Genomic DNA, 17,214 nt, shown 5'->3' on the forward strand with positions numbered 1-17,214 from the left:
AAGTCAATGTTTTTAATATTAGAATGGCTACTCCAGCTTGTTTCTTTGGACCATTGTCTTGGAAAATTCTTTTCCGACCCTTTACTCTCAGGTAGTATCTGTCTGTGTCTCTGAAGTGTGTTTCCTTTATGCAGCAAAATGCTGGGTCCTCTTTACATATCCTGTCAGTTTGTTTATGTCTTTTTATTGGGGAATTTAGTTCATACATAGAAAGAGATACTAAGAAATAATGATTGTTGCTTCCTGTTATTTTCATTAGAGGTGGAATTATGTTTCTGTGTCTCTCTTCTTTTGGTTTCATTGCAAGGAGATTTTTTTCTTGCTTTTTTCTACAGGGTAGTTTCCCTCCTTGTGTTGGAGTTTTCCATTTGTTATAATTTTAGGGCTGGATTTGTACAAAGATATTGTGTAAATTTGGTTTTGTCATAGCATATCTTGGTTTCTCCATCTATGTTAACTGAAAGTTTTGCTGGATATAGTAGCCTGGGCTAGCATTTGTGTTCTCTTAGGGTCTGTATTACATCTGTCCAGGATCTTCTGGCTTTCATAGTCTCTGGTGAGAAGTCTGGTCTAATTCTGCTAGGTCTGCCTTTATATGTTACTTGACCTTTTTCCCTTACTGCTTTTAATATTCTTTCTTTGTTTTGTGCATTTGGTGTTTTGACTATTATGTGACGGGAAGAGTTTCTTTTCTGGTCCAATCTATTTGGAGTTCTGTAGGCTTCTTGTATGTTTATGGGCATCTCTTTCTTTAGGTTAGGGAAGTTTTCTTCTATGATTTTGTTGAAGATATTTACTGGTCCTTTGAGCTGGGAGTCTTCACTCTCTTCTATACCTATTATCCTTAGGTTTGATCTTCTCATTGTTTCCTGGATTTCCTGTATGTTTTGGGCCAGTAGCTTTTTCCGTTTTACATTATCTTTAATAGTTGTGTTGATGATTTCTATGAAATCTTCTGCTCCTGAGATTCTGTTTTCTATCTCTTGTATTCTGTTGGTGATGCTTATATCTATGGCTCCTGGTCTCTTCCTTTGGTTTTCTATATCCAGGATTGTCTCCCTTTGTGCTTTCTTTATTGTTTCTCTTTCCATTTTAAATCTTGTACAGTTTTGTTCAACTCCTTCTCCTGTTTGTTTGGGTTTTCCTGTAATTCTTTAAGGGATTCTTTAAGGGATTTTTGTGTTTCCTCTTTAAGGGCTTCTATTTATTTACTTGTGTTGTCCTGTATTTCTTTAAGGAAATTATTTATGTCCTTCTCAATGTCCTTCATCATCATCATAAAATGTGATTTTTAAATGCAAATCTTTCTTTTCAGGTTTGTTTGGATATCCAGTATTTGCTTTGGTGGGAGAACTGGGCTCTGATGATGCCAAGTAGTCTTGTTTCTGTTGCTTAGGTTCCTGTGCTTGCCTCTTGCCATCAGGTTGTTTCTGATGTTAGCTTGTCTTGCTGTCTCTGAAAGTGGCATGTCCCTCCTATAGGTCTGTGTGTCAACACTCCGGTAGACCTGTTTTCTTTCAGCCGGAACTGGGCACAGAGAACTCTGCTCTCAGGTATGTAGGCACACCTGGAGACTGGGTTTCAACTGTTGGCACAGGCAGAATCCAGGAGGGTCCTGCCCCTGACTGCTCCTAGGTCCCTGTGCTCAGAGGGCACAGATGGCACTAGGCAATTCTGTCTTGGGTCAGGAATGTGGGCAGAAAGTATTTGTCTTCCCTGAATTCTCAGGAATGTCCACACTTCTGAGGGTCCATCTCACTCCTCCATGGGATTTCGATATTTTTTAATTTACATTTGAAATGTTATCCCCTTTCTCCCACCCAAACTGCCTCCTTCCTGCCTCCCTGCCATGACATTTCCCCATACTGGAGGGTCCAGCCTTGTCAGGACCAAGGCTTCTCCCATTGGTGCCCAACAAGGCCATCCTCTGCTACATATGCAGCTGGAGCCATAGTTTTGTCCATGTGTACTTTTTGTACGGTGGTTTAGTCCCTGGGAGCTCTTTTTGGTTACTATTGTTTTTCTTATGGGGTTGCAAAACTCTTTAGCTCCTTCAATCCTTTCTCTAACTCCTCCATTGGGGACCCCTTTCTCAGTTAAGTTGTTGGCTTCAAGCATTTGCCTCTGTATTTGTCAGGCTCTGGCAGAGCCTGTCTCCTGAGAGGTTACTGACAGCATGCACTTCTTAGCATCAGCAATATGTGGCCCTGTCTGTAGCAGACTTCCTTGGGGGTCCTTTAGACTGTGGGGTCCTCAGAAGAGCAGAAAGACTGATGGTCTGTCCAGGCAGAAATTACAGCCCAGAAAGTGAGTGGGGTTCATACAGGGCATGGGGTTTGGTGAAGAGATGGTTCCCAAGTCTGCTGGACTCCTGGGGGTTCCCAGCTGCTGAGGTCATTTGGGAGCATCCCTTACCTATGGCCATGGTTGTAACATACCTCCTGGGGGGTCTTCGGATGGTCGGGTCTTCTGAGGAGCCTAGAAGTATTTTCTAAAAGAGCCAAATTATTTCCTCGATGGCATTCTTAATCTCATTTACACTTATATGAATAAGCTTTGATTTAAATCCATTAGGTTACTATAATTAAAACTGTAATTTATTAAAATTTTAGATCTACCCTTACAGATTTAGGCTATTTACCAACAGGTAGAATCTGAGACATTACAGTGCTAAGGTTAAAACCTTTTATATCACCCATTGCTTAACAGTAAAATACTAACAAGTAGATGGAATTTTAACCAAATATTGCAACAAAAACTACAAAATACATAAGGCCAAAGAAGAGAAAATGTATAAAAGATACTCAAAATATAGAATATCTTCAGAAAAGTCTTAGTAAATTTTGAGTTACATGACCATGTATAAGGCCCAGAATTTAGTAGTAAAAAATATTATGTTTCTTTAATTCATCTTAAACTTTTCAATCAGAATTCTAGTAGGATGTATTTGGAAACTAACACTGCTTTAAAAGTTCATACAGGGGAAGTAGTATGAGAAAAATGCAAAAACAAATTATATGATTCATAGAAAATAAATATACATTAATAAATCATAAAAATTAGTACATGATAATATTGTCCAGAAAAGATAAAATATTTTGATATTTTAATGATAAAATGATAATTACAGGTATAGATTAAATATACAAAATAATTCAAGGGTACAATAATTATAATATTTGAAATTCGTAAAGAAAAAATTATTCAATAGATAGTTCAAAGCAACTCTCAGAATCTTTGGAAAGAAGAAACACCCTTAGATTTCTGTTGTATGTAATACACAGAAATTAAGATATATACATGATTGAAATGTAAAAATTAATAAAACTTCTAACAATAAAAGCAGAAAATATATACTTTTCATATTTGTGGCTAACTAATGAAAAGCCATGTACATACCATAATGTCATAAACCAAAGAGATTTCAAATATATATGACTAATAAAGTGTTAATCTCTCTAATATATCAATAAGTAAAGTTAAAAATTAACAGAATAAGGCAAAAGCAAAAGAATTGCTGAAATGACTATTGACAAAATAAGAAATACAAGTGGTTATAAGTAAATAAAAATTAAAATATTGGCATTTGTAGTGGGAAGAAAAACTTCCTAATATTGGTAAGCTGTTAGTTTACTGCAAACTTGTGAAAATGAAAATGTTATGATAATTTGAAGTGTACATTGTTATGATTTCCAAACTAACATTTTCTCCTGTTTGTTTTTGCAGGGTCCTGGTTTAAAAGGCTCTTGCCCACATTTTTCTCTGAGGAAGACCGTCATTCTTGGTCTAAAAATCAATTTTGTGCAATTGCCTGTACTGAACTGGGCCATGGAAAATGCGAGGGATGGCTTTGGCATAAAAGAGCATCTAGAGGAATCTCCCTCTTTAGTTGGAAAAAATACTGGTTTATTTTGAAACATTCAACCCTCTACTGGTTCTCACATCTGAATGTAAGTGCACCAGAGAGGAAAGATTCAGTTGCTGAAAATAGTCTTTTATCTTAGCAGTAAGGGTACAGACTTCTGGAAAATGAAAAGATGCTCATAAGACCTAATGTCAGGGATGAGCAACTGATGCTATTTCATGCTTTTAAAAAAGGCTGTCTAAGCTGTCTAATATGTCCAGTAAGGGTACCTTAATCAATGCTTTGAAATCAAAAATACCTGCTTTTACGCCAAGCCCTTTCACTTTCACTTCAAGAGGCCAAACAAGTTACTTATCTTCTTTGAAGCCCATTTTCTTTAAAACTAGTCCTAATGCTTACCAAAAATTTTTATCCTGCTTTCTCTTACGTATTGATCCTTTCCCTCTCAACCCGATTCATCTCACAAACTTTTATTTTAAGTGTTAGAATCCTTTCATTTAGATAAAAGCGAAATAAATTGGGTGCATCTCACTGGTTGTAAAGCCCAACAAATACCATTTTACAGTACAGAATTGACAAGCCCATAAGTTTGTTTGGAATGTACCGACTATAAGATACTCAGAAAGTATTCCCAGTGTGGAAAGGAATCCAGATATTTCATTTAAGCTTGAGCATTTACCTTAATGTGCTGACATGTAGAGCCAGGCTTCTTGATAATATTATTTATGATTTCTGTTTTCATTAACTCACTTAAAATGTTCCCTCCCACAAACGGTGGAGGCAAATAACCCTGACATTTTGATATTGCTAAGTCCAATACTTGCAGACTTCATTTTACTTGACTTTTTCTCATTTACATCCTGCCACAATTGTTTAACATTTTTCAAAATTATCATATTTTCAAGTGACTTGTTTCAGTTATTCAGGAATCAGCTCTAAGTTTTCTTATTGTTATCCATACGTATCAATAACAAGTTTACCCATGTATGCACCCTCAATTACTAGATGTATACATGGTTCACACACATTTATATCTACACCCTAAATTTCTCTTCTTGAATTTAGGACTCATAATTCAATGATCTCTCCATGAGGCTATATCAAGATTTTCCCCATTCAGCATGTACAAAGCACAGTTTCTTATGATACTATCCTTAAAATGATCTCATTGCTGTGGTTGTCTGCTAAGGAGCTATCCTCAAACGCTGTACTATGTTGCTTCCTACTGTTTATCCATATTGAGTTTAAAGGAAATTATCCCCTAAGTATTTATCAAATTCATCATTTTCACTTTCTAGTCCAAGCCATTGTTAGCTTTCAAATAATTTCAAGACAGCCCCAGTCTGTCTTGTCCTGTTCACTTTAGCCTTCCTCTAATTTAGTTTACCACTCAAATTAGCAGATCTTTTAAAATATAAATTTGCATATCCATTTTACCTCACCTCACCACATTTTTAAAATTTTTTCTTCTTTAATGAAATCCTTCAACAACTTTCCATTATTACTCTTACACAAAAATGTCCTTAACATGAAACATCAGCCTTTACATGAATCTTCTTTTATATCTTGAACTAGCCATCCTGTGATTTGTATATTCCAGCTACACTGGCCACTTCAGTTTTCTCTATTGTGCTGTGCTCCATGCATTCTTGTGTCTTCCTTCTTCTTGCAATATTTCATAATACCAATTGTTAACTTCATTAACAACATTCCTTCAAATCTCACTTCAATACATCATTTCTTTAGGGAAGCCCTTCTTGATCCTACTCCACCTGTTCAGATCTCATGATCTGTCATATCATTATATAATTGTGATAACAGATTTGGCTCCTTGTCATTTTACTTTATTGTTTTTATATTAAAATTTTTCTCTTGGCTCATAAGCTTTCACAAGTACTATATTTGTCTTCCCTTGTATCAACCTCACCAACCCATCAGTTTATCTCCCATATGGAGCACTATATATGTATTCCATATATAATCATTGAATCCATGAGTACTTGTGATAGTAGAGTTAACACGTAAAGAAGAGTTGCATAATATTGGTCACATAATTATTTAATAAATATTATATCTTATCACATTCTCCTATTCCCCCTTTCTCAAATAATATAGAAATATTCTATTTTCAAATTTGTTTTCAAGAGCAAATATGAAATACCAAATGATTTTACATTCTGATGAAACATGATGAATATTGAAATAATTCTGATGAAATTAAACAGAAAAAAATAGTACATTCTATCTACCATGTTTTCTTTTTTCATTTGAAGAATGTTCTCACAATTTACTTGATATAAGATGAATCAATATTATGGCACCTTTATCAATGGTTCCAAATTTGAGAGTGACTTTTTATCAGATTGTTATCAAATGTATAAATTTTGACTTTTAACTTCAAGATTACTAGGCTCCTATTTTCTCATATCTTTAATACTTATACTTTTCTTTGTAAGTTAAAAATATTACAACTTAGCAATAATATGATCCCCATTTCAGCCTTGAAGAAACTGTGATTCAGAAAAAAAAAGTGATTTGGTAAACCTGGGCAAATTTATAATGACTAGAACTTATTTATAATGATCTATAAACATGTTGGAAGGTGTTCAACCTTGTTTCAATTCATGACAGTGCCTTACAAATTTGATGAGCTACTTATATGATATAAAAACACAAGGAATAGAAGATTATATTTCAAAATCTGCTTTGTGATGTTCATATGCTAAACAATTTCATCCTTAGATGTTTCACTATTTGATGTTTTAGAAGCTTTGAAGTTGAAAATGATTGATACATGTAATCATCGTTCTGTGTGAGACAACTGAAGGTTTAGTAACATGCTAAATGCTGCTATGGCTGATTGCCTTGCTAGCCTTCATTGATATATATTTTTTTCTGCTTTGCCTCAATGATGACAAGAGCTGTTTGCATATTTACAAATAATTCTGTATAATCATTAACTTAAGAGTCTGTTGTTACCATCGCTGGTTTAATAAATGCATGGTCCATTTGCTTTGCAGAAAGCTATTTCAAGTGCATGCTAAGCAAACAGCATTCTTTAATAAGCATTCTAGAAAAAAAATGTTTGTTACAAAACTGGTGATCTGGCTCTTGCTTCTCCACTTCAAGTTGTAGTGCTCTCTCTTAAATCTTAATGTTTCTGCTTATAATTTTTCATTCTTTCCTAGGACACCAAGGCTGATGGTTTCATATACCTACCAGAATTCCGAATTGACTTAGCTCCACATTGCAGAAGAAACCAGTAAGTAATAATGAACTCTTAAATTCAGAGTTCAAATTAATACTCTAAAATAAAGCTAAAGCAGGAGTCCATTTTATACTTTTAAATTCTTCTTATAGTTCATTCCAAGACTAGTAATATTTGAGGATTAGACTGTGAGTAGAACTTATAGTTAATAGAGTCCATAGGATTAACCTAATAGTTAAAATATTCTCAAGCTATGATACCACTCTAATTCATTAATTACCTTCATTTAATTATAAACTATTTTAAAATAGGAATATTTCATGTAATGATCATAATATATATTTATTTTCACAAGTCTTTCTAAAATTTATCATAGTGATAATTGTATAAGTCAATGCTGTTCTATCTGGGTATTATATAAGTGTAAAATTTACATGTAATGGGGTGTCAATATATAATTACAAAACTATATGCTAATTGTTGAAATATTATAAAAATATAATATATTAATTACATATATAAAATGCTATATAAATAGTCAGATAACTGTTTAGAAATAAATGAATGGGTACCTTTTATTATGTAAGTCATAATATTATTATAGAATATTGGATTTACCAGAATTCAGAAGACATGAAGAGACTTCAAGAGTCCAAGGAAGAGATAATAAATTCAACTGAGGAGATATTTAAAAGATATAAAAATAGGTTACTTGGTGCAAAGACAGTAACTGGTGTACATTAGTGGTAGTGATAGTGATGTGATTAATTTATTATTTCTTAATTACATTAAAAGACAGGAAAACTTAGAAAGAAATTACAGAACATTACATTAAAGAAGTATGTATCAAAATATTAAACAAATAACTATTAAAATGTTTCAATCATTTTATATCTTACAATGTCTGCTAAAGTATTTAAGAATTCGTGATTAAAGTAAGGCATGGAGGAAAGGTTCTAGGATGTAGTCTTCCATCTATAAAGGCGGTGCTTCAATTAGTGTAGATATGAGAATGTTGTTAGACAATATTTACTTGTGTTGTTAGTATTTCAACTTACATTATATTTTGATATCTGGCCTATGATGAACATGTGTGATTTATCTACCAATGACAGAGTTAAGGAGGAAAACAAATCTCTCTTTTTCTTTCCTGTTTTATTTCTCTCTCATATATTACATGCTGACCAGTTTCCCTTCCCTCCCCTTCCTCCAGTCTTCTCACTCCACCTCTTCTTTACCCCAGATCTATGCCCCCTCTAATTACCCCCTCTGAGTAAAGAGCAGGCTTCCCAGGGAGATCAACAGCATAAAAAGCTACAATAAGAATAGGCATCACCCTCATTTTAAGGCTGGAGGAGGCAACTCAATAGGAGTAAAAGAGTCCCGAAAGCAAGCAAAAGAGTCAGGGACAACACTCATTCCCACTGCTAGAATTTCCACAAGAACCCAAAGCCACTCAGCCATAACACACATGCAGAACACCTTCAGTATCCCTGATCTCTGAAAGCACCCATGAGTCTAAGTCAGTTGTTTCTGTGAGCTATGTTCTCATGATGTCCCTGACACCTCTGGTTCCTCTGATCCTTCCTCACCCTCCTATGAAGGTCTATCCAAGAACTCTGCCCGTGATTGGCTATGAGACTGTGCATCTGCTCCCATCATTTGCTGGATGAAGTCTCTCTGCTCTCCTTGATAATTATCCTAGGCTCTGCTCCCAGAATAGCCTGCAGGCAGGACAAACTGTAGGTCAAACTTTTGTAGCTGGGTTGGTGTCCCAGTCCTTCCATTTGAGGCCTTGCCTGTCCATCATCAAAAAACCAGTGTTAATTTAAAAGTAGAAAAGCACTTGTACATCCAAATAAATGATTAAATTATGAGAATAAACATATAAATATAAAATTATATGGATCCAGTCTCTTTAAAAATATATCCCCCAACCTTGAGTTTATATTTATTTCTCTCATTTTTATTATGTTCTTTATAATATTTTCATGATCTTTTCATTTGGAAAACACAAACCAATCAATGTAATGACAAATAATTCATAGTACAAGTATTTTTTTCTTAATTTGATAATAATCCCTGAAGAAAGGAAACAAATAACCAACCCCACTACTTCCGGATTTGGTGCAGATGTTAATACGTCACCCATCAAGAAACTACAAAGAAAATATTTACTTACAGAATGAGGCTTTCTGAGGAGAACATAATAACAAGCTCCCCTATTTTATATAGCTATTTCAAACTATATAAAATAATTTGAACAGGGAGATTAACTTGATTATTTTCTTGTGGTCATCAGTGGCTTCAAAGTTTAAGGGTCCAGCCAAACAGGAAAATAGAAATTAAAAATCATCAGCAGTCAAATATCGAAACAGCTTGTCTTAGTTGACTATATTTAAGTATACCAAAAGAAAATGAACTACATCCATATATGTAGACCAAGTTCTTCACATTGTAATTCTCAAATATCCCCTGAGTATTTCAGTTGATGCCCTACAAAAATACATGAAGGTAAATTCTAATGCATTTGCATCTTCTAATTTTGATTCATTTTTTTCTATGTCATTTACATAGTTAAGTGTAAATTTAGGTATAAATACAGTAAACTAAATGCTAGAAATATATATTTTATGTACCAAAAATTAGAAATCTTTTATAGTTGAAAAGACATAAATTTCTGAATAGTTATTTAAGGAAATTCAAATTTCAAAATCAGGTTAGCTTATAGTTTAAGGTACTATCAAATCAAAGAACTTAACAACTGATAACCACTTCAGGAAGAAAATGTACAACACTGGTCCATAAGCCAAAAAAGAAAAAGAAAAAAAAAACTCCTACAATGAGAGATATATTATTTCTATATTATATTTTTAATGTTTTCTTGTCCCTTCATTTCATTATTTCTCATGATGTATTTATTCCCTGTGAGCTCTTGGGTTTGCTTATGAAAAAGTAAAGTAACTTGGTGCTTTGAGAAAAGCAAGGGAGGCCCAAAGTTTCTATGGCCTGTGGAACGGGAGGCCAGATACTATTGTAAATTTTTTTTATATACTTACATAAATATGTATTGTAAATATACAACATTGCCGAATATAAGTGAATTCTAACAATTTCCAGTGAGTTTTTTCTCTACTGCTAAATCAAGTTATGTGACCTAAATAGTTTTTAGACTGATATATAATTATTAAGTAAGTTCTCTAAAAGTAAATTGTTTTGCTAGTAGAAAGATGTCAAGACTAATTGTATGTTTTTATACAACTCTAGAGAAAGAGAATTTTATCAGGTTTTAATGTTTTATATGTATAATTATTAATAAAACTTTGCTACTTTAAAAAGGATTAATAAAGGATACACAAGACACATTGTGAAATAATCTTTACTTCAAAATGTACCTGAGCTTCTAAAATAAAAGCTTATTTTTAGATGTTTAAAAATGTTTTTCAGTGAAAACATATGACTTTGAAATGAAAAGGAATAAGACCCAAAAATTAAAAATCTGTTTATTTTTGAAAGAATGTTATACTTTAAACTGACGACTTGTATAAACAGTAAGGGATATTTCGTTTTTCACCATGATTGTTATTTTCTTCTTCTCCAACTCTCTTTTTTAGACAAAATATATTCTCAACATAGAGTAAGATAAAACAGTTAATTTGTACATCACAATTTGCTTTGAACGATCATCCATTATGATCAAGTAGACTTCATCCCAGGGAAGCAGCGATGGTTTGATATATGGAAATCCATCAATGTAATCCACTATATAACAAACTCAAAGAAAAAAAACCACATGATCATCACATTATATGCTGAGAAAGCATTTGACAAAATTCAACACCCCTTCATGATAAAAGTCCTGGAAAGAATAGGAACTCAAGGCCCATACCTAAACATAGTAAAAGCAATATACAGCAAACCAGTACCCCACATCAAGCTAAATGGAGAGAAACTTGAAGCAATCCCACTAAAATCAGGGACTAGACAAGGCTGCCCCCTCTCTCCCTACTTATTCAATATAGTACTTAATGTTCAAGCCAGAGCAATTAGACAACAAAAGGAGGTCAAAGGGATACAAATTGGAAAGGAAAAAATCAAAATATCACTATTTGCAGATGATATGATAGTATACTTAAGTGATCCCAAAAGTTCCACCAGAGAACTCCCAAACCTGATAAACACCTTCAGCAAATTGGCTGAATATAAAATTAACTCAAATCAGTAGACTTCTACTCAAAAGATAAATAAGCTGAGAAAAAAAATTATGGAATTGACACCCTTCATAATAGTCACAAATAATAAAATACTTGTGGTGACTCTAACCAAGCAAGTGAAAGATTTGTATGACAAGGACTTCAAGTCTCTGAAAAAAAGAAATTTATAAAGATATCAGAAGCTGAAAAGATCTCCCATGCTCAGGTATTGGCAATATTAATATGGTAAAAATGGCCATCTTGCCAAAAGCAATCTACAGATTCAGTGAAATCCCTGTCAAAATTCCAACTCAATTCTTCACAGAGATAGAGCAATTTGCAAATTCATTTGGAATAAAAAAAATACCCAGGATAGTGAAAACTATTCTCAACATTAAAAGAACTTATGGGGAGAAAACCATTCCTCACCTCCAGCTGTATTATAGAGCAATAGTGATAAAAAAAAACTGTATGGTATTGGTACAGAGAGGCAGGTAGATCAATGGAATAGAATTGAAGACCCAGAGATGAACCCACACACCTATGGTCACTTGATGACAAAGTAGCTAAAACAATCCAGTGGGAAAAAGATAGCATTTTCAACAAATGGTGCTGGTTCAACTGGAGGTCAGCACGTAGAAGAATGCAAATCAATTCATTCTTATTACCCTGTACAAAGCTCAAGTACAAGTGGATAGAGGATCTCCACATAAAACCCAATACACTGAAACTAATATAAGAAAAAGTGAGGAAGAGCCTTGAACACATGGGCACAGGGGACATTTCCTGAATGGAATGCCAATGGCTTATGATCTAAGATCAAGAATCGACAAATGGGACCTTATAAAATTGCAAAGCTTCTGTAAAGCAAAGGACACTGCCATTAGGACAAAATGACAACCGAAGTATTGGGAAAAATCTTTAGCAATCCTACGTCCGATAGAAGGATAATATCTAATATATACAAGGAACTTAAGGAGTTAAGACTCCAGAGAATCAAATAACCAAATTAAAAATGGAGTACAGAGCAAAACAATGAATTCTCAGCTGAAGAATATCGAATGCCTGAGAAGCACCCAAAGAAATGTATAACAAAACAACCCTTAGGTTCTGCCTCACACCAGTCAGAATGGCTAAGATCAAAAACTCAGGTGACAGCAGATGCTGGCGAGGATGTGGAGAAAGAGGAACACTCCTCCATTATTGGTTGGGATTGCAGACTGGTACAACCATTCTGGAAATCAGTCTGGAAAATTAGACAAAATTAGACATTCTATTACCTGAGGACCCATCTACACCTCTCCTGGGCATTTACCCAAAAGATGTTCCAACATACAACAAAGACACATGCTCCATTATGTTTGTAACAGCCTTATTTATAATAGCCAGAAGCTGGAAAGAACCCAGATGTCCCTCAATAGATGAATGGATATAGAAAATGTGGTACATTTACTTAATGGAGTACTGTTCAGCTATTAAAAACAAAGACATCATGAAGTTTTTAGAAAAATGAATGGAACTAGAAAATATAATTCTGAGTGAGGCAACCCAATTACAAAAGAACAAACATTGTATGTACTCACTGATAAGTGGATATTAGCCCAAAAGCTTGGAATACCCAAGATATAATCCATAGACCACATGAAGCTCAAGATGAAGACCAAAGTGTTGATCCTTCAGTCCTATTTAGAGGGGGAAACAAAATACTCACAGTAGGATATATGGAGTCAAAATGTAGAGCAGAGACTGAAGGAAAGACCATCCAGAGACTGCCCCATCCCATATACAGACACAAATCCAGACACTATTATGGATGCCAAGAACTGAAAGGTTTTCCAACCGGTTACACAGGAAGAACAATAATATCAACCAACCAGATACCCCAGAGCTCCTAGGGACTAAACCACCAACAAAAGAGTGCACATGGAGTGACTGATGGCTCTAACTGCATATATAGCCGATGATGGCCTTGTCAATGGAAGGTGAGGCCCTTTGTTCCTGTGAAAGCTCAATGCCCCAGTATAGGGAAATATCTGCGTGGGAAGGAGGGAGGGAATGGTTGGTTGGGTGAGGGAGTACCCTCATAGAAGCAGGGGAAGGGGAGATGATATAAGGGGTTGCTGGAGGAAAGGTGATAACATTTGAAATGCAAATAAAGAAAATATCCAATAAAAGCAAAAAAAGAAAAAAAAACAATTTACTTTGACTTGGAGAAATGCCTTAGGCTCTAAGAGACATGTTAAATATACACTGATAGGCTCAATTGTTGAAGTTTTTCAATTTTTTTCAATAATTTTATTTATCCACTTTATATCCTGCCCACTGACAGCCCTCCAAGTCATCGCCTCCCACAATCCTTCTACCATTCCTCACTCCCCTTCTTCTCTGAGAGGGTGTGGTCCCCTGGGTATTCCAGTACCCTGGCATATCAAGTCTGCAGAGATAGGCACATTCTCTCCCTCAGAGCCCATACAAGGCAGTCCAGCTGGAAGTACATCTCCTACAAACAGGCAAAAGTTTCTGATATAACCTCTGCTCTAGGTGTTCTGGACACACATGAAGACCAAGCTGTACATCTGCTACATATGTATGGGGAGGCTTAGGTCTAGCCTGTGTATGTTCTTTTGTTGGTGGTTCAGTCTCTGTGAGTCCTAGGGGCCAGGTTAGTTGACTGTTGGTCTTCCTGTAGAGTTCCTATTCCCTTCAGGGACTGCAAACTCTGCCCCCCACCCCACTCTTTCTTCCTTGAGTCACCAAGCTCCATCCAATCTTTGGCCATGGGTGTCTGCATCCGTCTAGGTCAACTGATGTGTGGAGCCTCTCAGAGGACAGCCATGCTAGACTCTGTCTGGATCATTAATAGTGGTAGGAATTGGTGTTTGTCCGTAGGGTGGGTGACAAGTTGGGTTGTTTATTGGTTGCCCATTCCCTCAGTCTCTGCTCCATCCCCCATTACTACATTTCTTGTATACTGGATAAAAATTTGGAGTCCAAAGTTTTGTGAGTGGGTTTGTGTCTCTGTTGCTTCACTGGGGTTCCTTCTGGCTATAGGTGGTGGCCTCTTCAGGTTCTATGTCCCCAGTGCTGTGAGTCACCTCCATTGATTCCTGGGTACCTTCTTTATCCCATGTCTTCATCACACTCTGGTGATGTCCCCACCAACCCACCCCCATCATATTCAGATTTCCATTTTTTCTCAAAGCTACCTAGCCAGTGTTCTTGACCTTCCCCACACTTGATCCCTTCCCACTCTTGTCTCCCATCCAGTTCCCTCCCTCCATCTGCCTCATATGATTGTTTTAGTGTCCCGTTTTAGTGAGATTCAAGCATCCTTGATTGTACCTTCCTTTTTCATTAGCATCTTTGAGTTGGTGGAGTATAGCATAGGTATCCTGGAATTTATGGCTAATATCCATATATAAGTGGTACATACCATGCATGTCCTTTGGGGGCTGGGTTACCTCACTCAGGATGATATTATCAAATTCTATACATTTGCCTGCAAAACTCATGATGTCTGTTTTTAATAGCTCAATAGTATCCCATTGTGTAGGTGTACCATATTTTCTCTGTCCACTCTTCATTTGGACATGTAGGTTGTTTCCAGTTTCTGGCTATTGTGACTGACGCTGTTATGAACAAAGGTAAGCAAGTGTCTTTGTGGGAGGGTGGAGCATCATTTGGGTATATGCCCAGGAGTGGTATAGCTTAGTTTTCAGGTAGAACTATTCCTAGTTTTCTGAGAAACCAACAAATCGATTATACAACTTTTCATTCCCACCAGCAATGGAGGAATGTTCCCCTAGCTCCACATGCTTGGTAGCATGTGCTATCAAGGTTTTGATCTTAGTCATGCTGACCAGGGTAAGATGGAATCTCAGAGTTGTTTTGATTTACACTTCCCTAGTGACTAAGGATTTTGAACACTTCTTTAAGTGCTTCTCTGCCATCTGAGAGTCCTCTGTTTAGGATTCTTTTTATTTAGTTCTATACCCCATCTTTAAATTTAGGTTATTTGGGTGTTGAACTCCTTGAGACCTTTATAAATTTTGGATAGTAGCCCTCTGTCAGATGTAGGTTTGTGAAGCTCCATTCCCAATAGATGGACTATTGTTTTATCCTATTGACAATGTCCTTTACCTTACAGAAGATTTGCAGTTTCATGAGGTTCCATTTATCAATTATTATCTTAGGGCCTGAACCATTGGTATTCTGTTCAGGAAACTGGCTCTTTAACCAATGTTTTCAAGGCTATTCCCCACTTACTCTTCTATTAGATTTAGTATATCTAGTTTTATATTGAGGTCCTTGATCCACTAGAACTTGAGTTTTGTGCATGGTGATAAATACGGATCTATTTTCATTCTTCTCCATGCAGAAATCTAGTTAGCTCAGCACTATTTGTTGAAGATAACTCTTTCCCCATTAATATAGTTTTTGCTTCTTGTCCAAAGTAAAGTGTCCATGGATGTGTGGTTTGTTTCTGGGTCTTCTGTTCAATTCCATTGGTTAACATGTCTATTTCTGTACAATTTCACACAATTTTTATTAATACTGCTCTTAATAGAACTTGAAATCAAGGATTGTGATTCCTCCAGAAGTAGTTTTACTGTGCAGAATTATTTGGCTGTCCTGGGTTTTTGTTTTTACATATTAAGTTTAGAATTGCTCTTTCAAGTTCTATTTTAAAAAATGTGTTAGAATTTTGATGGGAAACCGGGAAAGGGAATAACACTCGAAATGTATATAAGAAATACTCAAGTTAATAAAAAAAAAAAGAATTTTGATGGGAATTTCATTAAATATGTAGATTGCTTTTGGTTAGATGGCTGTTTTCTTACTATGTTGATCCTACCTATCCATGAGCATGGATATATTCTGACATTTCTTCAGTTTCGTTCTTCAAGAACTGGAATTTCTTGTCATATAGCTGTTTCCCTTGCTTGGTTAGAGTTACACCAGGATATTTTATATTATTTGTGGCTATTATAAAGGGTTTTGTTTGCCTAATTTTATTTTCAAGCTGTTTATCACTTGTATAGATGAGGGCTACTGATTTTTTTTAGTTCATTTTTTATTCAGCCATTTTTATGGGGGTGATTATCAACTGTAGGAATTTTCTGGTAGAATTTTTGGAGTCACTTACATATACTATCATCTCATCCACAAATAGTGATAATTTGACTTCTTCCGTTCCAATTGTATCCCCTTGATCTCCTTTAGTTGTCTGATTGCTCTGCTAGAACTTCAAATACTATATAGAAAGGGAGAGTGGATAGCCTTGTCTTGTCCCTGATTTTAGTGGAATTGCTTTAAGTTTCTCTCCATTTAGTTTATTGTTGATAACTGTATTGCTGTATATTGCTTTATGTTTAGGAATGTTTCCTGTATACCTGATCTCTCTAAGACATTTAACATGGAATTGTGTTTATCAAAGGCCTTTTCAGCATCTTATGCGATGATGATGGGATTTTTTTTTCAGTTCATTTCTATGGTGGATTACATTAGTGGATTTTCATATACTGTACCATCCCTGTATCCCTGGGATGAAGCCTATTAATCATAGTGGATGATGTCTTTAATGTATTCCTAGATTCCATTTGCAAGTATTTTATTGAGTATTTTGCATAAATTTCCATAAGTCAGTCTGAAGTTCTCTTTCTTAGTTGAGTCTTTGTGTTATTTTTGTATCATGGTGATTATAGCTTCATAAAATGAGTTTGGCAGTGTGCCTTCTTTTTTTATTTTCTGGAATAGTTTGAAGGATATTGGTATTAGCTCTTCTTTGAAAGTCTGGTAGAATACTGCAATAAAACCATGTGGCCCTTGCCTTTTTTATTTTTTTTGGTTGGGAGACTTTTGATGACAATTTCCATTTTTTAGGGGTTATAGGGCTATTTATATAGCTTGCTAGATCTTGATTTAACTTTGGTATCTAAATAGAAACT

At 35.2% G+C, this 17,214-nt stretch overlaps 1 protein-coding gene across 14 annotated transcripts in view; it reads left to right on the forward strand.

Annotated features, from left to right (window-relative positions):
- The window catches only part of Tex16 (testis expressed gene 16), a 376,428-nt gene that overhangs the window by 299,343 nt on the left and 59,871 nt on the right, over window positions 1-17,214 (forward strand). For 11 of the 14 annotated variants that reach the window (XM_063279704.1, XM_063279698.1, XM_063279707.1 and 8 more), the window contains 3 exons: window positions 1,482-1,553; window positions 3,727-3,950; window positions 7,054-7,127. In XM_063279704.1, the coding sequence (XP_063135774.1) occupies window positions 1,482-1,553; window positions 3,727-3,950; window positions 7,054-7,127 (370 nt within the window). The remainder of the gene's footprint in view (window positions 1-1,481; window positions 1,554-3,726; window positions 3,951-7,053; window positions 7,128-17,214) is intronic. The other 3 variants (XM_063279705.1, NM_001417287.1, NM_001417288.1) reach the window with 1 other exon arrangement.

The sequence above is a fragment of the Rattus norvegicus genome, chromosome X (assembly GCF_036323735.1).
Source record: "Rattus norvegicus strain BN/NHsdMcwi chromosome X, GRCr8, whole genome shotgun sequence".
Taxonomy (NCBI): domain Eukaryota; kingdom Metazoa; phylum Chordata; class Mammalia; order Rodentia; family Muridae; genus Rattus; species Rattus norvegicus.